Source organism: Rattus norvegicus, chromosome 4 (genome assembly GCF_036323735.1).
Source record: "Rattus norvegicus strain BN/NHsdMcwi chromosome 4, GRCr8, whole genome shotgun sequence".
NCBI classification, from domain to species: domain Eukaryota; kingdom Metazoa; phylum Chordata; class Mammalia; order Rodentia; family Muridae; genus Rattus; species Rattus norvegicus.
The window spans coordinates 181661588-181684865 of NC_086022.1; the positions used below are offsets into that span (position 1 = coordinate 181661588).

The 23278-nt window shown below is 45.8% G+C and overlaps 2 protein-coding genes across 27 annotated transcripts in view; both read left to right on the plus strand.

Annotated features, from left to right (window-relative positions):
• The window catches only part of Ppfibp1 (PPFIA binding protein 1), a 143831-nt gene extending 123339 nt beyond the window's left edge, over positions 1–20492 (plus strand). For 8 of the 26 annotated variants that reach the window (XM_063286177.1, XM_063286181.1, XM_063286186.1 and 5 more), the window contains 13 exons: positions 882–945; positions 4358–4529; positions 7063–7210; positions 7487–7615; positions 9135–9285; positions 9960–10071; positions 10180–10268; positions 13862–13984; positions 14664–14789; positions 15747–15935; positions 18060–18236; positions 18497–18562; positions 18764–20489. In XM_063286177.1, coding sequence (XP_063142247.1) covers positions 882–945; positions 4358–4529; positions 7063–7210; positions 7487–7615; positions 9135–9285; positions 9960–10071; positions 10180–10268; positions 13862–13984; positions 14664–14789; positions 15747–15935; positions 18060–18236; positions 18497–18562; positions 18764–18850 — 1633 coding nt within the window. In that variant the 3' untranslated portion in view covers positions 18851–20489. Of the gene's footprint in view, positions 1–881; positions 946–1333; positions 1364–4357; positions 4530–4978; positions 5012–7062; positions 7211–7486; positions 7616–9134; positions 9286–9959; positions 10072–10179; positions 10269–13861; positions 13985–14663; positions 14790–15746; positions 15936–18059; positions 18237–18496; positions 18563–18763 lie in introns of all 26 variants that reach the window. The other 18 variants (XM_008763382.3, XM_063286179.1, XM_039107707.2 and 15 more) reach the window with 4 other exon arrangements.
• Positions 20493–21000: 508 nt separating this feature from the next.
• On the plus strand, positions 21001–22074 carry Rep15 (RAB15 effector protein). The gene has a single exon (NM_001109256.1). The coding sequence runs from the start codon at positions 21140–21142 to the stop codon at positions 21830–21832; it is 693 nt and encodes a 230-aa protein (NP_001102726.1). The 5' UTR covers positions 21001–21139; the 3' UTR covers positions 21833–22074.
• The last annotated feature ends 1204 nt before the right edge of the window (positions 22075–23278 follow it).

Here is a 23278-nt window from a genome sequence, read left to right on the forward strand (position 1 = left end):
TGGGAGCAGGCCTCAGGCAGCTCACAGGCAGAGCACACTGGCATTGAGGTACACCCCCAGCGCCTCAGCTTTTGACACTGGCCCTGTGTTTGCCCATCTAGTTTTTGAGTTAGACCGTCTCCTGCTGTGTATAACGGAGCACTGATTCTGTGAAAGGGAAAGTTTCTGTGACTTACAGGCTCCCTCTGCCTCCCTAGGCTAGCAAATGAGTTACTGTGGGTAATAACACAGATTCCTCTCCTGCATTTCTCCCTCCCTCCCCTTCTCCCTCCCACTCCCTCTACCTCCCCCTTTTCTTCCCTCTTTATTTTTGTCCTTCCCTCCTTTGTCCTTTGGATTCTTGATAGCTCGGGCTGGTCTCAAACATTCCGCAATCCTCTTGTCCCTTGTGTCCTGAAATTACAGGCCTGCCCACAAATCCTGGCTTGTTATACTTTGATCAGAACTATTGACTGAATTGCTTTGCCAGACTCAAATAAGTCATTCCTCTTTGAAAGAAGAGTGAATTTTCATTCTTTAAGTAGAAGGGTTAGATGTGAACAGTGCACGGCTTCTACGGGGTTCCTGGTGTAAATGTGTAAGTGCCACTCGTCCATGTCCATGGAAAACACTGATATTGCCAGCACAGTCTTAAGTGTTTTTCCAGCTACTGTGACATGCGTGGGACAGTTTGTGTTGCTGGCACAGCAGTTAACCGCTTTTAAAGAACCAAATGCTGCAATTTACTTAAGCACATAAGTGTCTGCCTGGGTCCAGATTTTCTTTTATTACCAAGATTCAACCCCCAGACAATTTTAGTTTCCTTCTGAGATGATCCGCTTAGATAAAGGCACCAGAGTCAACTTACCATTAATCCTAATAATCATTATTTCTGTTTTTAGAACTTCGAGTCTGCAGAAATCCAGTAGCCTTGGAAATCTGAAGAAAGAGACATCAGATGGCGTGGTGGGTTCTGTGGCTGGTTCTGTTTTTGTTCCTCCTTCCACTTTATTTTCCCCTTTTCCCTGTTGTCCGTAGAAGTAAATACTGAAGGATGGAGCTTCAGTTTGTCCCGTTACACACAGGATAAATTCACTTCAGGAAGAGCTTATGGCTTCTCTGATGGGAGATTCCTAGCTGCCGTGGTGCAGTTAATGACAGAAACTAAGAATGAGTACACAAGATTGAAAATACATGAATAAGGCTGGAACTCTTAAGATTCTGTAGGAAGTAACACAAGAGGATTGCGTGGGTTAGACGTGATAGAAATGGCTTCTTACCTATCAAATGTATGTGGTGACTCAATATAAAGGGTTTATAGCAGCCTTCCTTAAATGTCATTGTTTTTGAACAGGAAAAGGAGTCTATCCAGAAGCCTCCAGAGGTAATTTTCATATCTGAATTGATGTATAAAATCTTTTAAGTCTTACCACATGTAAGTTGAGTGACTGTCCCCACTGCAGGAGACCAAGGCTGTCAGAGCCCCTACCACACTAAGCCGGTGCAGAAAGACAGCTAGGTCATGTGCGCTGTGTTCAGTGACGTATGCAGCATGACTGTGTGTGCAGGGTGGGGTGATGGCGGAAGAAGGGTGAGTGAGGGGCTGGGGCTTTAGGGCAGAGGCAGTACTTTGGAACGGATGTGTTGTTACAATTCAGAGAAGTGCCCAATGACATTGAATTATTTACTTTAAAAGTTAACTTTAAAGCCGGGGGATGGCTCAGTGGTTAAGAGCACTGATTGCCTCTTCAGAGATCCTAAGTTCAATTCCCAGTACCTATGTGGCAGTGCATAACCTATAACTGTGGTCCTATAGTAATCAATACCCTTTTCTGGTATGCAGACACATGCGTGCAAACAAAACCCTCATATATGTAAAATATATACATAAATTTTTTAAAGTTGATTTTGAGCTAGGCACATACTTTTAATCCCAGCACTTGGGAGGCAGAGGCAAGCATATCTCTGTGAATTTCAGGCTAGCCTGGTCTACATCGTGGGACCCTATCTAAACAAAAGTTAATTTTGAGATCTAAACTCAGCACCTAGCTCAGAAACACATGGAACTCCAGTTCCAAGGGACCCAACACCCTTTTATGACACACACACACACACACACACACACACACACACACACACACACACACCTGTCTACCTAGCATAGAGGGCTCTGCTGGTCTAGAGAAACAAAGTGGGGTGCATCCTGACATTTCATACCTGCTGCTCAGCGCCTGGATGCACCAGGGTAACAGCAGAGGCCGTGAGAACCTTTGTGAATCTGGAAGTTATAGAAAGGACAATCCTGACATCTCTGCTTGGGACTATGCTTGGAACCATAGACTAGTCCCAGCACAATGGTTAGTCTGTCTTACCCACCCAACTGATATATATATTTGGTTCCCTGGATTTTTCAAATGTCCTTTCTCCCCCAAATTATTAGTGATGAAAACAGGGAACTAGAAATATCATGGATTATTACTCCCAAAGAGCCAGCTAGCAGTTACAACACAGTCATGCCCATACTGCCTAAAGCAATTTTCATACAACAGTGGCAGCATTGAGTAACTGTTACGGAGACTATGATTCAAATGTCAGAAACATTCCTTCTTTGCTGTCTCTGCCATAAAGGAATAGTATGCAGCTTTGAAAAGAAGTAGACTTACACGTCTTCCAGATGAATTTCAAAAACAGTTCAGAGAACTGAAATGTGACTGTGAATTACCCAAACTTTAACTATAAATGTGTTATTTAGTGACATCCATGGTGGTAAAACTACAAAGAAAATGTGGGCAGGAGAACCGCTTGAAAATGTGGTAATGAAAGATACATAAAACTTAGTTGTTCTTAGGGGCTGGAGAGAGGTCTCTGTGGTAAAGTGCTTCCTTTGAAAGCATAGTGATCAGAGTTCAAACCCACAGTGGCCACATAAAAAGATGGCTTGTCAGCACATGCCTGTCCCCCCTGGGACTGCCTAGCCAGTCTGTCCAGTCAGTGAGCTCCAGGGTCAGTGAGAGACTCTGCCTCAGAAATGCAGAGAGAGATAGAAAACACCCAACCCACACCCCACACATACACATGAACATACGTGCCTGACATATATAATTCTTTACATATGGGCATGTAGAGCCCACATATGAACAAGTACAGACCGCTATGCCATGGTCTCAGATCTAGGCCCTAGACAACCCCCACCGGGTAGACAGGGAAGGGTTTGTCACCAACTTTACTGCTCAGCCCTTGCCTGCCTGCTCATTTCTTCCTCATGTAGTGTCTCGTTCCTAGGGAGCCTTCATGTGTGGTATGCCGTTCACAATTCAGAGTAAAACAAACACGTGTTGTGACACAAGTACCCCACATATGCACATAGGCACACATCCACATTAGTAAATAAATAAACGAATGTTTTTTAGACGTTCACCTCTGTTATTAGACAACCAACCTGTGATGTTAGACTCATGGTTTGAACATCTTTTTTACTGTAGATGCCTTCACCAAGCCCTGCAATAACCCCTTAGGCTGCCTGCTGTTTGTTTCGTACAGCCCTTGACTATAGCAGCAAGCACGGTGTTCTGAACAGGTTGCCGACCTGTGCTCTAGGTCTTCCCCTGGGTTCTGATCATGAACTGTATAAGGACTGCAGCGGGGTAGAAGGCTGGTTCTAGTCTTGACTGTCGGTGAGACAACTGTCTCTCAGGTCCCTTTAATTCAACATCAGTGAATGAAGGAAGGGCTTGTCCATGTTAAGATGTTGATACTGACTGTGTTGTGTGTGTAGACTGTGGGCAGCAGACGACAGAGTCAGTCATCCCTTTGACCTCCTCGCCGACTCTGTAAAAGGACAGCAGAAAGCAGGCGTTAGAAAGAAGCACAGCCAGAAGCATCTCTTAGTGGCACTGAAGCAATGACAGGACTTTATAAGCAATAATGGCTGACTCGAGGTCAAAAAGTCAGACAGACAGTTCCCAATTGTACCGGGAGGATCTCCTCACTGGTCTTGTAGCTTGTTCACTGCCTGCCTTGCAGACTGCCTCAGGCTTCTGTTGTTGTAGCGGGGATTTAAGGATGTAAACTCGTTTATAACTCTGCATCGTACTTGCTAGAAAAACAAGAAATCCGCCATCCTGGGGATGGAGTGTCTTCACAACATGTCTTGAAAAAAATGAGGCAGATCAAACATGTACTAGACTTTAAAGCTGCGTTAGGTATTTAAAGGGACAAGTGTGGAGGCAGGTGTGGTTGTTGTGGCCTTAATTCTTGGGCTTTTTAAGTTGGTGTTGGGCTCAATGTATTCCTTCAGTAGTTGGTCCAGTGATTTGAGCCCAGCCTGTCCTAAGGACAACGCACCTTAACACTCAGTTACCTCTTTGTCACCCCTCAGGATAAAACTCCGACCGACAGCCACACATTTGGGACCCTGCCTCCCAAAGCTCCAGGACATGGCGCCTCTGTGGATGACAGCCCCTTTGGCACTCGAAAAGCCAGGTCTTCCTTTGGCCGGGGCTTTTTCAAAATCAAAAGTGGGAAGAGGACAGCGAGTGCACCAAACCTCGGTATGTGGTGAGGGTGCCCGGGCCCCGACCTTCTGGAAGGAGGCAGGGCTTGATCCCGCCCTGCCCTTGTCCTTCTGTGAATGGACATTCATCCTCAGAAATGAAGGCAAACACCTTGGGGGGAAGTTGGCAAAGATGCTTCCGTGAACCTCATTTTCAGTGTGAAGATAAATCAGCTCCTGGGCCACTCTGTGTCTGGTGATATAACCAGCAACAACAGCAACATGGGCACGGCCTAACCCTGCGATGTTCTGAGCCGAGGTTCAGACAGTCTCCCCTCTGTGCTGTGGGATGAATGACCCTGCACAGCTGTATAGTCCCAGAGCAGTGCGTGTGCTCCTCCCATGGGCATTGCCGTGGCGGGAGGAGTCTGATCTGTTTCATTTTGTCACCCCTGTGTTCTCTCCGTTGGACTGCGTGTGTTGTGTGCGTTGTTGGGATACCTGAAGACCGTAAACGAAGTGCCAGTGCACCCACCTTAGGTACCGTACCCCGCATGCCAGCCTTCACCAGTGCTGCCTTTCCAACCGTCTAACCCCCACTCCTGGCCTCTGCGGTCTCTACCAAGCAAGCTGGCTGCGATCAGAAACTGTAGTCTGTTCTAGAGCATTCCTTCATCTTTGGCTGAGACAGACTCTGCACGGCCTTTGCTTCTGAGCCTACGTGCTGTTTTAAGCAGCACCGTAGACACCTTGTAAGCAGTTCCTGGGAAACACCCAGCAGCCTGTGGGGCGCAGGGCTGGAGTGTGCTGGGTTCATACATCCCAGCTCCCCTCACCATGGCCGAGCCAGCATCCACCAACTCTCGTTCTCCCTCAATTTGTCTATTTTCCTGCCTCCCCCCAAAATGTCTGTTAGGCAAGAGCTGACTTGCTGCTCTTAGGGGAACATTCTGGACATTTTATTACTTTGAGATTGGGGATATTCAGTGATGACCGAGGTAGCTTCACGTGGTATCTGACGGTTCTCCATCAGAGTGCTTTTAAGAAGAGTTCATTGTCTCCCCATGAGGAATAGTGTGGAGAAAGCCTTTAAAAAAAAAAGTGTGGTGTTTAAAGTTGGGCTAGGGACATTTTCAGGGCACACATACCCATTGTGGCTGTGGAGTGAGAGTGGACAGATGCCCCTGGGTTTCTCTGAGGCTCTGCCATCCCCTGTAGACACCAGTCATTGATGCACATGTCCTAGGGAAGTGACACCATTCTCTTTGGAGCCTGAACTGTCTGCCATGAGGGCTGGCTGCATAAGTTGCACTCCTCTAGTAGGACAGCTATTTCCTGTGGCTCCTGTGTCTTTCTAGGGCAGTAGTCGATGCTCATAGGCCAGTGCTGCCTATCGTAACTGCAACCACAACTCTGCTTCATAGAAAACTCAACTTCAGCAACTTCTGCCAACCCGTCTGGGTCTCTTTCCCTGTTTTTTTTTTTTTTTCTTTGTGACCAAGTATTACTTTTCTTTATAAAATGTAAAGTTTCACACTTTGGAGAACAGCAGCCCCATCTTTGGTTGCGGTTCTCCAGGAGTGGACAGTTGAAGGAACTTAATATCACACATGTGCGTAAGACTGCAGTGCCAAGTGTAGCCACTGCTCTTTCCATGCCAAACCAAAAGACTGATTTTATATCTAAAGAAAAACTCACACATACCTGGTCACTGTTCTCCCAGTGTCTAATACACAATAGGCTGGTTCCCTCCGGCCCCCTTGAGTTAGGATCTCAACTACAGCCTGGTTTCTCGCCTTGAGCTTGAAATCTTTTTGCCTTGGGGATTATGGGTGTGCACCCGAAGACCTGGTGACTCCTTCTCTGAGAAGAATTGCTAGTTCTCTGTAACTGTCTGATCTAAATGGCAAAGGAGAAGAGTTAAGAAGAAAATGATACAGAATTTGAATTTGGTCCCAAATAAAGTGTGAGAGGAGACGTTCAGGGAAACTGGCTAGGTTTAATGTCCCAAGTGTCCCTGGCACATTAAATTGGGACTCTGCACAGACTTCAGGTATGGGACTCAAGAGTGAGGTGAGGCTCAGTGGTTCTGATGCCATCCTCAGGGCTGAGCTTACAGCAGGAGAGCTTGCTGGGGGCCTGAAGAGGGACCTAGGCAGAGTCTTGGGGTACACTGTGGGCAGGATAGAAACTGAAGTCTACAGCAAAGAAGAGACAACCAGGCCACAGATGTAGGAGCAAGTCATGGCAGGAGACGGGGAGGAGATGTTAGAGGAAGTAACGAGCCTCACTTTGTAGCCCAAGCGTGTCTCAGAGTCACCCGTCCTGTGCCAGCCTCCAGGCAGTAGATTTACAGGTGTGCTCTACCACACACAGCTCTGTCACACATTAACCTCAAAGGCCAATTTGAAGTTAACTCACTTCATGTAGGAGAGTAAGCTTAGGGGACATACACTTACATTTTTATACTTCAGGGCACTCTCTGGAAATCACTGGTTTATAGACCCAAAGGAGAATTCTTAAGTTGCTAAAAACAAGAAGGTTTAAGTATTGTTTGTATTCACATGGTCTTTATTCTATCCTTGGGACAGCTGAGACAGAAAAAGAGACAGATGAGCACCTAGATTTGGCTGGTACATCTCGGCCAAAAGGTTCACAGGGAACCAGTCCGTTCCAGATGTCGCCACCATCTCCAGATTCCAGAAAGAAATCCAGAGGCATCATGCGACTCTTTGGGAAGTAAGTGGAAGGCAGGGCAGGTGGAGTACCTGTCTTGTGTGCTGCTCAGGTCCAGAGACACTGGAAAGTGTGGCTGGGAGTGGGCACCAAATCCCAAGACTTTTTGAAAGGAAGACTGATATGGGATGCGTATACTCATTAGGCCTTGGTTAGTACTTAAATTCAAATATCTGGGCTAGTGACATGCAAAAACAAACAAACAGAAACATTAGGACTAACCACTAAGGCAGAAGCCTCCTCAGGTCTAATGTATGGCCATGTGTGTTGTGTCCTCAGACTTAGAAGAAGTCAGTCAACTACATTCAACCCAGATGACATGTCTGAGCCTGAATTCAAAAGAGGAGGGACAAGGGCAACTGCAGGACCCAGGCTTGGTTGGTCTCGAGATTTAGGACAGTCCAACAGGTAAGAACACCTGTGATGCCACTATTGCAGAAGTCCCGACTTTCTGCTCTGCCTGGGAAGAGTGGTTGATGACAGCCGTGTGGGTGACAGCTGTGTGAGCACATGAGGAGTCAGGATGGTTGTTGGACTTACAGTTTATATAGGTATAGTCATGTGGGGAGTCTCAGAAGGCATAGTCGCATATTGGTGGGACAGCCTACTGGTCAGGAGATGGTTCTAAGGGCTGAGCTTGTGGCTTAATAGCAGAGACCTTGTGTGGCATACATGGGGTCCTGGTCCCAACTCCAGCCCTGAGAAGTGGGAGGGTCTGGAGTCAGACTTCTTGCTCTCCAGCCTCGTGTACAGCAGCCAGGTGACCTTGAACTGTGGCTGCCATGCTCTGTTTACCTCTCTCTCACCACAGTGGGGTCTAGCACCTATGCCTAAAGGCGACTGTGAGGACTGAGTTGATAGCTGTCTAATAACAGCTGATCAGTAAACATTAGCAATTTGATGGCACCTTTTAAAGTACATAAAGACACATCGTGTCAGAATTCCTGAGCTCATGAAGACCACACGTTGTCCCAGCAAATGAGTAAAACCTTGTCACACCAGTTGGGGTAAAGGCTGTATGTTCCACTCACTAGGACTCCAAGAACCTCCCCTGTGCTTTATTAAAACACAGAACCACACTGAGCACCTGAGCATAAGAGGGCGGGGCTGGCAGGCCTACAGAGCAAGGTGTCAATGCAGGGCCTTTTAAAGAATCATCTGCTGGAGACGCAGACTCCCACACAGGCGGAGCCCTGGACACCAGTTTCATCAAGAAACCTTTGGCCTTCAGATAACAGAAGTTCTTTCTCACTTGCCATATGTCTTAAGTACAATATAGAACTCCCTTGTACTGTTAAAAAAAAGTTATTGTCTCTCTCTCTCTCTGTCTCTCTCTCTCTCTCTCACACACACACTCTCTCTCTCTCTCTCTCTCTCTTACAAAAGTAAATTAATAATTTTTTAAAGTTTAGCCATGTCACCTTTTGTTTTTTGTTTTTTGTTTTTTGTTTTTTTTTTCCAAGCAACAAAGGCGTGTAAGTAAAGAAAATGGGAACCTCCCTTGGAGTGTTCCTTCCTGTCCTTAGCAGGAGCATATTATCTTCTCAGTGATTCTCTGTGTGAGAGACCACAGTTCTGCTGAGTGAATTCATAGTGTACTTGGATTTCTTCTGGCCAAGCAGTATTTTCAGTTTGGGAGTCTGCTCTTTGGACAGTTTTTCCGAGTGTGGAAAATGTAACTTTCATAGCTCATCTTTGTGTTTTCCTGTAGAGTGTGTCCTCTGTAGCTCCTGTTGGTCCTTCTGCGATGTCTTTTGAATTGAAAACAAGGATTTTAGAAAGTGACTTTCCAATCTTGAACTAGAAATTAGGTTTTTTGGGGCTAAATGTTTGTTGCCAGGGAGTTTCCATATCGATGGTATACGCAGTTGCTCCATGCTGACTGTAAGCTGCAGGCTGGCTTAGGCCTGTTTCTCACTCCCCACAGTGACCTGGACACGCCGTTTGCAAAGTGGACCAAGGAGCAGGTGTGCAGCTGGCTGGCAGAACAAGGCCTGGGCTCCTACCTGAGTTCCGGCAAGCATTGGATTATGTCTGGCCAGACGCTTTTGCAGGCTTCTCAGCAAGACCTAGAGAAGGTACTTAATAAGAAGGGAAGGGATTGTGTGTAGCTGGAAATGTTGCTCAGGGGTACACACTTGTCTCACACGTGAGGCTCAAGGTTCAATCCCCAGGAACACCTACCCTCTTGATGTAGGATCTTTTATTATTCTGACACAGAGCAGTACGAGTGGAACTCATAATGAAAAGCATTAGCTTGTGTAGTTTTATCGGTGTTGTATAATGAGTTGACTTCATAAAATGGATACAGCTCATGTGTCTCGGTCATTCTGTAAACTTACATTGGCTTATCTTTTCAATGTAATATATGCAATTCAACTTTACATCACAAAAGAATACTTTATATATCTTATGTTGTAATTATCAAACATTGTACACAAAATAGAAGTCAAATCCCCATTATGAAGGAAATTCAACAAATTCTTTCTTACAAATAAAATGAATCCCTAGACAGTGTCTAGCATTCCACTCAGCCCATCATGGTAGACTTGGGCCTTTTCTTCAGCAATGCTGAATTAGCCTGAGGTTCATCCTGTAATTCAACATGGAGTGGGGAATTAGCCCGAGGTAGCATTCTCACTTAACACAGGGCTGGCCTTGGAGGGAACCTTCATTGTGGAGGATTCTGCATTCTTTGTTGGCAGATCCAACCCCGATGGGTAGAATCCTAAGGTTCTGTCTCTTGTTTCAGGAGCTTGGCATCAAGCACTCACTGCATCGAAAGAAGCTCCAGTTGGCCCTGCAGGCCCTGGGATCTGAAGAAGAGACCAACTACGGAAAGCTAGACTTCAACTGGGTCACTAGTAAGAGGCCTTTGTGCTTGAAGAAGAATCAACACTGTTACACTTCCTCCCTGATCACAGAAGTGGGCATTTTGTAGCTTGGTAATGACACTGGCTTTTCTCCTTTAGGATGGCTGGATGATATTGGCCTCCCTCAGTACAAGACGCAGTTTGATGAGGGGCGGGTGGACGGCCGAATGCTACACTACATGACTGTGGTATGTAGCCTCTGTTGGGGTCTTTCGGTGACGTGATCCTGTGGAATTCAGCAGTAGGTACAGCTCTGAGATGATTAGAAACCTAAGCCAGGCAAAACTGCATTTAGCCTATGCTATCTAGAGGACTGGGCTGGTCAACAGGTGAACTCGAGTGTGTACATTGTGGGTGTTTGCTTTTTATGGTGTGTGAATTCTGTCTCATAACTGCTACAAGATAGAAAGGGTTGAAGCCATGGTCACTTCTGCATTACGAGTTATGTAGATCCACTTCACTCTGGTTCTCACAAGGACTGGCCTCCTCCCTCGCCTTCCTTTGAAATTCTCCTCACATCAGTCCCAAGGGCAGGGGTCTTGGGGGTAAAGGAGGTAGTAGGCAGGACCTGCCCGGCTCCCTTCTCTATTGGGTGTTCCCAGGCTTCCGGCCAGTGAGTAGGAAGACCATTCCTTATGTACAGCCCCAGGAGAGATGGATTCCAGGAGAACCTTGTTCCCAATTCCACAGTATGATTAATGTTTTATAGAAGATACTTTTATTTAAAGAGCGTGCTGTAAGGTAGGGAGCCCCATAGGTGTTTCCTTTGTTAAGTAAGTAGAAAGTTTAACCTGCTAATTCCATAAAATCTTTTCATCATGAAAGGAAGTTGGAACTGAGTTCACGGGATTTGTATTCTTTTTTTTCTTTGAGCCAAAGTACTTGCAAGTTTGGCAGGGACATCATGTAACCTTGCACGAGTGACCATAATGAGCTTGGCATGTTTTATAGCCGCTGTCTTTGTTAAGGACCACGTTTGTGGGTTCTCAGTAACCCTTTAATACCGTGGCATCTCCATCCTCAAAACTAGGAAACAGGAGCTGAGAGTTGGGGATGTAACCAGGTCTCCCTGCTACTAAGTAGCAGGAAGTCATAGCGAGTTTGAACCTAAGTTTGTTCCAGCTCCTTCTTGTCACTGCTCACTGTTCCACCTGGGACAAGTGCAGTGACATTTGCCCTGCCTCTGTCTGTGTCCACGGGTGTGGTGGGTCAGATATCCCGAGGGAATGGAAGCAACTTCACCTGAAAATTCACAGGAGGCACACGTAAGACCTCCATGCCTGAAAGTCATTGAGTGACCCTGAAAAGAGTGACCTGCAAGTCCCAAGCCCAAAGTCCCTGTTAGGATGTGGTTCCCTGGATTAGCTCCAGGGACAGAAAAAGGATCTTAATAGGAAAGTGGCAGGAAGTAAAAAGCCAGTTTGGGAGCCAGTGAAAGTGCTTGCTGGGCTGGCCTGACAGCATGAGTTCTATTCCTGTGACCCATGCAGAGGTGGAAGGTGAGGACTGAGCCTACAGAGTTGTCCTTTGACCTCTGTGTGTGTGTGTGTGTGTGTGTGTGTGTGAGTGTGTGTGTGTGTGTGTGTGTGTGTGTGTGTGTGTGTATGTGTGTGTGTGGGTATGTGGGAGTATGTGTGGGGGTATGTGGGGGTATGTGTGGGGTGTGTATGAGGTGGGTGAGAGAGGGAGAATGGTGTACATGTGAGCTTGATACGTGTGCGTACGTGTGTGAGAGAGCGAGCTTGTGTAATAGAGAACTTTATAAATGTGTGTGAACTTGGTGTATGGAGGATGGAGAGAGAGAGAGAGGGAGAGAGAGAGAGGAGGGGAGAGAGAGAGAGAGAGAAAGAGGGAGTGGAGAGAGAGAGAGAAAGAGAGAGGGAGAGAGAGAGGGGGGAGGGAGGGAAGGAGAGAGAGAGAGAAAGAGGGAGTGGAGAGAGAGAGAGAGAGAGAGAGCGCATGAGCGAGCTTGGGGTGCGTGTGCTTCCTCCACACATGCCATACACATGAACTAATGAAAATAATAAGCCTTAAAATTGGCAAAAGCTGAATGAAGTCTAGACTAAGTTTATTTGTGTTAATTTACCGTGTAGTTAATTGTGATGTGTGCCACAGTTTCATAAGATGTGAATATTAGGAGAAACTGAAACGCACACAGAACTCTTCACTATCTAGAAACCCGAGTCTAAAATTAAATTAACAATGTGTTTATTTATTTGCTATAGTTTTTTGAATAGGATCTCACTGTGTAGCTCTGGCTGGCTTTGAACTCCCAGAGATCTGCTTGCCTCTGCCTCCCAAGTGCTGGGATTAAAGTTGTGCACCAGAATGCCCACACTTAAAAAGGGTTTCAAATGAAAGTAATCCTTGTAAAAAAAATCTTTCTAATATATTTTCGGAAGTAATTAGCATTTTATTTATATTATAAACATACATTTAGATTTTCTTAACTGATAGACTTAATTAAATGAAAGTAGCCTATACTAAATATTTGAAATAAGTATCTCAGTTTCAGATTAAAATATGTTAATTGCTTTTTCTAACGTATCATGATACTAATTTTAATAAATGAATCCTACAAAAAATAGGAAATATTATTTGCTCAGTAGCCTCAAGAATAAACTACTAATATTCTTTTTACTCTTAAAAATATTTTGGGCTGAAGAGATGGCTCAGCGGTTAAGAACACTGACTGCTCTTCCAGAGGTCCTGAGTTCAATTCCCAGCAACCAAATGGTGGCTCATGACCATCTATAATGAGATCTGGTGCCCTCTTCTGTTGTGTCTGAAGACAGTGATAGTGTACTTATAATAAATAAATGAATCTTAAAATATATATATATATTTATAGTAAGTTAATTTCTTTTATTTTTTTCTCAAGAAATGTGTTATCAGTAAGAGTGTGTTGTGTGCCTACATAGACAGTCCTCTGCTTATTTTCTGGGTGTGTTTATAAGATTTATCTTGGCACTGCCCTGAAATCACTTACTTCTGAGATAATTGGTTTAGGTGTATTAGGCATGGTTGAAATTGCTCCCCATGGCCTCAGACTGCCCAAAGTTTCCTTGAAGAAATTTATTGGTGTCGTGTTAAAACTTAGAAGTCTTCATTTCTTCTCTCATTTACTATTTCCCAAACCCTTATACTGAGGGACAGTCTTGTGTTCAACATTGGTCACCAAGTCTCTAAGTGAAGCAATAACCCTGGTCAGCGACCCTTGCAGGCCAGGAAGGCTGATCAGGTGTGTGCTGATCAGCTGTGTGCTGATCAGCTGTGTGCTTAGAGGAGGAGAGCAGTTTGACTGTTGCCCTTCAGGTGTTGCTGTGACGACTTTGCATGCAGATCAAATTCTGGAGACTAAAGAGGAAACAGGAATTCCTCAAGGCTCAGCACCACAGCACCCAGTCTCAGCGTTTGAGGCTGGGGCAGGAGTTGGGACTAGCCTAGCTGCAAAGAGACACTGTCTCTCCCTGCCCCCGAATAAAAGGCAGACTACCTTTTTCTAGTGACCAGCGAGTGCTTTTCAGAGTCCCGGGATGATACTACCCCATCAGAACACCTGGGAGAGTGATACGGATGTGGCAGATCTGGGGGAACAATATAGATTTGAGGTTTTAGAGAGGGATTTGTAGAGCACAGGAAAGGAGTTCTGTTACTAAATGAAAACTGAAGTCGCAAGCAGAGTGATTTCTACGTTCATGGCAGAGTTCTGGGGTTCTCGGGGAGCCCCCATCCTCCCTGCTGTGGGCCAGCACCGTGAGTCCTCATTTCTCCTCCGCAGGATGACCTCCTGTCCCTGAAGGTTGTGAGTGTGCTGCACCATCTCAGTATCAAAAGGGCCATCCAAGTCCTGAGGATCAATAACTTCGAGCCAAACTGTCTTCGGAGGCGGCCGTCTGACGAGGTAGCAATAAGAAGTACATACACGTCCCCAGCTCCGAAAAAAAAGAACAAAAAAAAAAAAAGTACATACACATGAGCTTGGCAGTCCGTGTGTGGAACCCTGAGCCTCTTTCTCTTGGAGCCTGCAGAGGGCGCTGGTTTCCTCAGAGCTCAGATCCAGACTCTCTGACCTCAGGGTCTTCCAACATCCCTCGCTTTTATACCCATAAAGACCCACTGTGTCATTGAGGCCAAAAGTTGTTTTCTGCTTACTCTTGCTTCCTCCTGTTCATGAACTATATATACTTTTTACTGTCACCTCATGGAGTGAAATGTCACTGTAAATATTTCCTTTACCTTTTCTTTTTTTTTTTTTTTTTTTTTTTTTGTTCTTTTTTTCAGAGCTGGGGACTGAACCCAGGGCCTTGCGCTTCCTAGGCAAGCGCTCTACCACTGAGCTAAATCCCCAACCCCTCCTTTACCTTTTCTTACTGCTGCGTAAGAAAGCTTGAATCTGTGGTATATGTTCTTTCAAAGAGTAGTCAAATTAGCAAGCGCTTATTTGACCTTTTCTTTGAATACTTCATGGGACACCAGATCGTATGCTCTTGGGCCCAACCTGTGAGACTGCGTGTACAGGTTTAGTATTGAGGGTCCCATCGCCAGCATCTAAAGCGTACGCTATGTGTTTGTTTCCACAGAACAGCATCACCCCATCTGAGGTTCAGCAGTGGACCAATCATCGTGTGATGGAGTGGCTGCGCTCTGTGGACTTGGCAGAATATGCCCCCAACCTCAGAGGCAGTGGTGTCCATGGAGGGCTCATGGTAAGGCTCGTTCAGTTTGAAATTGACTGCTCGCTTGGTTGGTTTCCTTTAGTCTAAAGGGTGAGCGGTGTTGGTCTGAAATCTACATTGCTTTAAAATCTGTCAACTTTTGTTTCCATGTCACAAGTAGAAAATTCTGCACCCAGCCGTGGTAGAATGGCCCTGTGTGCTAGAAGAATTGCATCAAGTCGCCATGAGGCTACCATGTGCATGTGAAACACAAGAGAATCTGGGCTGGAACTTAGATTCTACCCCCAAGACCAATCACCACTGCATGCTGATATTCCAAAATCTAAACACTTTGCCTCGCAGCAAAGGACTCGGTGCACATCAGTTTGTCCTCAGTAATCCTGAGGCTTTCCCCTGGATTTCACTCGCAGAGCATCTTTAGTGTCTTTCTCTAAATTAGGCTTCAGCCCGTTCCTTTTTATTGCTCCTCACCATTGAGTAACACGCAGCCTGTGTGTTTTAAACTCCTGCATGCGTGCAGGCTGCATCTGCACACCGGGGTTCCGTGAGCAGCGTTTTCAGAGGCAGCATTCCAAACGGAGCTGTGCTGCTGCTGCTGTCCCCCGAAGGCTGCGTTACACACCACCTCTCTCGGGCGCAGTGATGTGTGGATTAAAACTCAAAGCCCAGGCTGGAGAGACAGCTCAGAGCACGGCCGCTCTTGAGGACTTGGGTTTAGTTCTCAGCACCCACATGGTGGCAATAACAACTCCTGTTCCAGGGCATCTGTGACCTTCCTCTGGCCTCCCTGGGCACTGCACACATTCAGTACACATACACACATGCAGGCAAACACTGACACATAAAAAAAATCTTTTTAAAAATGGGCTGTTAATAGAGCATCGGGGATTACCCAAATGAGCGGTTTTTGCCACCACGTGTGAAGCGCCTCCGTTCTGACTGTGTACGAGCTGTGATACTTTTTACCAATCCCAGTTTTTCTTACAGGTTCTTGAGCCTCGTTTTAACGTAGAAACTATGGCTCAGTTATTGAACATTCCTCCAAACAAAACCTTGTTGCGCAGACATTTGGCTACCCATTTCAACCTTCTGATTGGTGCTGAGGCCCAGCACCAGAAGCGAGATGCCATGGAGTTACCAGATTATGTCCTGCTAACAGCTACTGCCAAAGTGAAGGTTGGTTCAGGATTTTGGCATTTAATCACTGCACAATGTTTGCAAAGGCCCCAAAATTCCATTTTCTAAGATGTTCCAGGTTTTATTAATGAGTTTAAAATATCTGTATGTGCACTTTTCTATAAATTCCAAGACCAGTTAAGGGACTACATGTTTGAAAGTTTCTGCTGAAGGCATTTCTGTTGAAGAAGATGTGGTCAGCTTCTGTTGTCAGTGTCTTGCCAATGCTGAGGGCTCTGGCATGGGTCCAGTCTGCCATTGCAATGGTAAATAGGTCTAAGAGGAGGACTTAGGGTGAAAATAACTGTGTAAAGGATGCATGCCTGGCAGGCCTACAGAAAAAATCTTCTTAAGAGAGTGAGATCTCCTCCAGCCGGTGGGCAGCTATCGTCTTGACGGTAAAGCTGTGCGTTTTCAGCTAGTGCAAGATCTACGCAGGACACTGGCAGCCCTGCACCAGGATCCATAGGAAGCTCTTCCAGTTTCTTCATATAAGATGTGAGGCAGCAATCCTTTCCAAAAGGAATGCTCCACAGGTAGACCAGACTGCCCTCTGTAAAAGAAGCCATGAAAAGGACAATTGGAAGAAATTCAAATGAGAGAATCCGCTGTGCGGTCAAATTCCTGCAGGCCGTCGTTGGTGCATCACCTAAGGATGTAATGGCTAAGAGGACTCAGAAACCAGGCGATAGGACACTCAGAGAGAGCAGGCTGTCAGGGTTGCCAAGGAAACAAAGGCTAACCAGGCCTCAAAGAGGCCTGCCAAAGCCCCACAAAGGCAGCCCCTAAACAAAAGCTCATGAAGGCCGTTGCTCTCTGGGTCCGTGGAAAATGCTAACTTGATAGATCAGAATTTTAAATGAAGACCCACCTCTAACTCAGAAGGAAGAGAGTCAACAGCAGAGGTTGTGACGCCTGCCTGTAGTCCCAGCATACAAGAGTCTGAGGCAGGAGGATTGCACAGTCAGTCGTCAGTCTGAGCTATGCATTTAAGAGTCTGAGGCAGGAGGACTGCACAGTCAGTCAGTCTGAGCTATGCATAAGGGCCCTGGGTGGTTTTGTTTACCAAGAGTTGAGGCTTGTGCCAAATTCAGATTACTCTTTTTCTTTTTTAGAGATACTCCTACATTAACTTGTCTGATGTATTATTTTCATGTCCTTAATGTGAAGACAATTTATGAGTTCTCCCAGAAATATATGCTGAGCTCTCTTTGTTTTTACCGTCTGCCTTTGAATTCCTTCTCCTTGGGGACTGTGTACTGACCAAGGTGACATTTCTCTCCCAAAGATCAGTGGACTCTCCCTCTAGGAGTGTGGATTCTTTTACCACTCACCAGTCCTACCATGAAGCACAACAGGCAAACCAAGTAACCCCAGCTTTACCACCTGCCTTCCCTTCCTGTCTTGTCTCCTTCCCTCTTCTCCACCCAGCTTGGGGTTGAACCTAGGCTCTTAATCATATTAACCCAGAGCTCTGCCATCGAACTGTACACCCCAGCCTGCCCTTTCTCTTTAAATTTTATTAGTTAATTAATTAATATTTTGAGTCATGCTCTTATTAAGTTGCCGAGTCAGGCCTGAAGCTTGTGATTCTCATGCCTCAGCCACCGAGTAGCTGCAGTTGCAGGCAGGCCCCATGCCACAAAGGCCCAGCAAAGACCACTGTCCTTTCCTAATCTTAGACTGAATAGTCTTGCAAAGTTTGGCTCATCCCTGAGAGGAATTCTCTTATATGAAGTCCTGTCTAATCCAAGCAAAGGATTTTGACATGTCCCGCCTGTGGCATAACAGCGAGGTTAACCTTTTGAGAGTTACGCCAAGACCGTTTATGATATTCAGGCACGTTGCTACTGTGTCTGGGGTGCTTCTGGCTTTCTCGTGATAATTTCATCATTGAAGTTGCTACCCCTGTGTGGTGAGGTGAATTAATTTACAGGTATAATTAGTCCTCTGCTGTAGGGATTTTATCCTACCTCTGGGTGTCTTTTTGTTTTTTGTTTTTTGTTTTTTTTGTTTTTTTTGGTTCTTTTTTTGGAGCTGGGGACTGAACCCAGGGCCTTGCGCTTCCTAGGCCAGCGCTCTAACCACTGAGCTAAATCCCCAACCCCTTGTTTTCTTTTAAAGCCAAAGAAACTGACCTTTAGCAACTTTGGGAATCTGAGGAAGAAGAAACATGAAGATGGGGAGGAGTATGTCTGTCCAATGGAGCTAGGCCAGGCGTCGGGTAGCTCCCAGAAGGGGTTTAGACCTGGCTTGGACATGCGCCTGTATGAAGAGGATGATTTGGACCGGTTAGAGCAGGTAAGGCGCCCGCAGTCATGCAGACACTGCTTGGAAGCCTTGCACACTGTCACTGAGGAAGGGTGCTGTCTTCCCACGACTGAAAATAAAAATGGCCAAGTATCCTGAATAGCTGCAGATTCCCGTCCGCTTCTCAGCAGGCACATCCCCAGCACCTGACTACTTTCTTGCATATGTTCTCTGTTTAGACTGTCATTTAGTGATCTGTACTTTTGGAATTGTACAAATGAGCTTGTCACATTGTGGTCTGTTCTTGGTAGATGGAAGATTCAGAAGGGACGGTGAGACAGATAGGTGCGTTTTCTGAAGGCATCAACAATCTCACGGTAAGTGTTACAGTGAGTGCGTGTGGTGAGTGCGTGTGGTGAGTGTGTACGGTGAGTGCGTACGGTGAGTGTGTGTGGTGAGTGTGTACTGTGAGTGTGTATGGCAAGTTGCAAATGTTATTCTAAACACCTACTCGTGTGTTGGAAGCATGTGGTGCTGAGCTCAGAACTCCGTGTAACTCGATGTCCCTTGTTTTTCAGCACATGTTAAAGGAAGATGACATGTTTAAGGATTTTGCTGCCCGCTCCCCAAGTGCCAGCATCACAGATGAAGACTCCAACGTTTGAGCAGAGCACCTGGGCAAATGCCAGGAGCACACGTGTCATTTTCCAGCTTTGTTTCTCGGATAGTGTATACAGCAGGTGACAGGTTGTGCATTGCTTATTGTTCGGACTTCTGCTCGCTCAGAAGGAGAGCTATAGCACGGGAATGGTGCCAGTTCTGAGCATGTTGAGGAAAAAGAGAGGCTGGTGAGCGAAAGTGCGCTTGCTCTGCCTCTGTTTAATGCGAAGTCTGCGACGTGTGCTGTTGGAAGTGTTGCACGCACGGTTGCGTGTACCAGAGCGCCTCGCTCACATCTCCAGGAGGGAGGCCTGGCCACATCAGTGTTCACTGCAGCCGGCTGTGCTGAACGTGCTGCCCCCAGAGCCAAGTGCCACCATGTGCCAGCAGCACCGCCACTTGCCTCTCACTGTCTTATTTTTATATATTTTTCTAAATACGTGTATATATGCAGTCTACAGAAAACAGAACCTTTATTTTGTGACACAAGGATCAAAAGATCATATTAAAACAAAGAAACCCCCGTGTTCCCTATGATCACATACCAGCTGATTCTTGCGGGTACCACAGTCCCATTTTATCTCCACTGATGAATTTTAACCGTGTTAACCACTCAGGCTAAATTCTACATGATGTATACTTCTTGGTTCCCACCAAAATTGTCGAGCAGCTTAGAACTTGAACTTTAATCCCGACTCCATTTTCTTCATAATGAAGTATTTTAGGGTTGTTACCACATCAGCTTGAAGCCTTCGGATACACTCATGTCCCCATCAGAAAAGTTTTCTGTTAGAATGGCTTCAGAAAAACAAGAAACCAAACAGAACCTTTCCATGTTAACTTCCTTATTTCTTTTTCTTTGCTAAACTCATCATTATGTTGAACTAAGGGGTCCACCTAGCCATGTCCACTGTACCTGATACTCAGCCTGTCAGCTCACAGGGCTTCAGATTATTTCAGTCAAATCCCAGTATTTTAAAGCTGCATTAGAACATTTTCTGATGGTCCTGACCAGTAGCACGTCGCTCGTGTTTTCTGTAACACAAGGCCCAAGGGCTTTTTGTAAAGAAAATAGAAAGTTACAGCAGCTGCTCTGTGGCGTGTGGATGCAAGTGTTTCTAGTGGTGTTGGAGACAATCCTCTTTTTATTCAGGGCTGCTCAAAACGAGACCTCCTGTGTTCCAGACAGGAGCTTACACACCAGGGGACAGGGGGACAGTTCGGTTTGTGGTGATGGCCATTTCCAAATGTCAGCAGTATTCCTTTTCATGTTTGCCGGTTATAAAGCTGTTCATTGTGAACTTTGTAACTCTGCTGTCCACTTCTAATTAAATTATCAGATGCTAACCGTGGTTTCCTTTGAATGCTCCCATTCATGAAATCAAGACAATATTGGCTTCTTCCTGTATTGGGGTTTTAGTTTAAACATGAATAAATGTCACCCTTTGGAGAGCTCAGTTTGTTACCAGAGCCTGGTTGGAAATACCAGCAGACTGTTACAGATGCCAAGCAGTTTTTATTAAGGACAACGTAACAACTGATGATATGTGATAAAGTTAAAAAACTTCTTATTATATATTTTATTTACAAAAGTATTATGCAAAGTTCGCATTACCTTATGAGAAGAAATAAAGTCAATTGATAGTTGCCTTGTGTTTTTGTCTTTTAATGTTTCCTTGTTCAGAAAGACAAAGTCTTCGTTTCTGGTGGAAACAGTAAAGGATTCTTGCTTGTAAACTTGCACATTTGACTGAGTTTGTTTGAATCAGACAAATTGAGATCTCTGCTTAAGAAGTATGTATAAAAGGAAATGCCAGCAACCCACCTGGGGAAGGAAGGGTCAGAACAGGAAAAGAAAAGGAAAGAGAAGAGACACGAGCTTGGAGATATTGGTTGGAGAGTATAGGATTCTAATCCATACATTCACATACTGGTTTTATTCTTGGAAACAGGAGCCACAGCCAGGAAAGAGTTTACCAAGGATCAAGTGTAGGCTGTACACAACCTGGAGTAGAACAGGTGTTTTGTGTGAAATTGTCATCTGTCACTTGGCAGGCATCAGGAATCTGAGCACAACACACCCAGTTGACAAACAGGGGGCCCTCCCTCACATGTTTGTCTAGCCTCGGGTCTATATGGCTAGCCACACCAAGGAAGCTGTGACATTAGGAAGCTGGTGGTGTGGTGGCTTTAACAGATGTGGCTTCACTGAAGAAAATCTCTGAGAAAGAGCCAGTTCCCTGTGACATTCGCGGGTTGGATAGCTAGGAGCAACATTTACTGGGTGTGAGAAAATGGGGCAAAAGGCCTCACAGCACGTGGCTCTGAGGGACAGTCAGGAGGTTCTCGTCATGTGTGAGGTGGTCAGTGCTGCTATTTCCCACGCAGCACAGAAGCTGAAGGAGTACCTCGGGTTCGAGTATCCGCTGAGCAGACTCTGCCTCACAGCAAGTTTTCTGGCTGAGATTTTCCTCGTCCACTTCATTACTTTCTGCCAGGAGAGGGGAGCGGATGAATGGCTCACCACCACCAAGACGTCCAAGCACCAGGCCTTGCTCTTTGGAGCAGACTGGATTTGGACCTTCTGGGGACCCGATAAGCAAATACGGCTTCAGGTGGCAGTGCAGGCTCTAAGGATGGCTTCTCTCCCTCCGAGGGACCCAAAATCCTGTGAGTCAAGGGGAGAGGAATCTTGGAGAAAAGGCAGATTCGATAAGCTGGAAGAGTTCTGTAACTTGGTAGGAGAGGACTGTCTAGGTCTGTTTATCATCTTTGGTGTGCCCGGAGAACCTAAAGCCATCAGGGGCGTTGTCCTGGAGACTGTCAGAAATGGGATGGTGGAGAGCCAGCTGCCGGGACGCAAGGCCGTGGAGCAGTTCGTGCTGGAAACAGAGGATTGTGTCTCCATCAAAGAGCTGCTGGGGAACTGTCTGGATAAAAGAGACGGGCTGAGTGACATGGGCAAGGTTTACGTCCGCATCCTTTAGACTGGGCATGCTGCTGGGACTGGCCTGAAAGATAGAATAGGGCACTCCCCAGCACAGGGATATTAACCCCCTATATTGACTGAAAGCGATTGATTACCTGGGTCAAAACTTGCTAGTGCCACAATTATGGAAAGGGGAAAAAAAACCTAGCTGTGTCTTGGGGAACTTTAATTTGGGATTTGTTTATTCAAAACTGAAAATTGGGAGAGAAAAATGATAAATTATACATAAAATTTGATTTGGGAAAAAATTGTCTTTGAACTAATCTCGTAGTCACAAAGCATAAAATGTTGCTGCTGTGGTGGGGAGAGCAAATAATTATCAGGTGTGGTGTTGGGGTACCATTTTTGGTTCGGGACTCCTAAAGAAAACTTCCCACTGCTGGCCCTCTGAGCCCTACCTCCACAATAGCTCTGTCCCAGAAACTCCGCACATAAAGGACTTTCAAAGGATTTAATGGAGGGCTCAACTGGGTGTTAGCTTTACTATGGGTCACCTGTGAAAGAATTCCTTGTTGCAATATGTGTATTCTCAGTAAGGAAGGTACTTTCAAAATGATGGTCCTGTTTTCTAAAAACGTCTTCCTGGGATTTAACAGTATAAAGATCAATTACCATTATTTTTTGACCTCATGCTGGGCCCCGTGCTTTAAATATATTATAAGTTGCACATAAGGCTCTAGTAAGAAGTAGGTTATCTGTTCCTGTTTGTCTGTGATGTATGTGATTCCCAAGTCATGAGCAGTTAGCAAAAACCAAGTCTCCACTTAAGGCTCCAACTCTTCCAGCAATACATAAAGTGACTTGACTCTTTTAGGCACCACAAGTGCTATGGTCACGGAGGTGTTCACCTGTGAGGAAGCCGGTCTTTGTTAGTCTCTGCCTCACTCCTGCTAATACTCTGTGCAGTCCTTAGCCTGTTCCCTGACTGAAACATGGGCCATGCTGATGTGGTGGTGCAGTGACGTAATCCCATCCCTGGGGAGGCTGAATGGCTGTGAATCTGAGGCCCAACCTGGGTTACATGGTGAACTCTGGGTCAGCAAGTGCTACCCAGTGAAACTTGTCTTCAAACACCATGGACCAAATCTCTACAAACCTACCCTCCAAAAACATTTTTCCCCATTCCGACAGGGCTTCCCATGGCCTTGGTCCTCTCTGCATTTGGGAATCTAGGGCTCTTGCAAGGATGGATGATATCATTGTAGGCAAGATGGTTAGCATACTGGATAGCCGTTTAAAGTAAGCAGTATTTTTGATGTAATACATGTCACTGGAACTTTTCTGTTCTACATCATTTATTTAGAAAGGTTCACTGCAGGCCACTGAATCTATACAGGACCCCTGACAGTTACAATGGTTGAGGAAGGGATGAGGTCAAACCTGAAACCAATGTTTCCCCATTACCACTCACGTATCCTGGAGCTGGCTTTTCTCTGATTACACG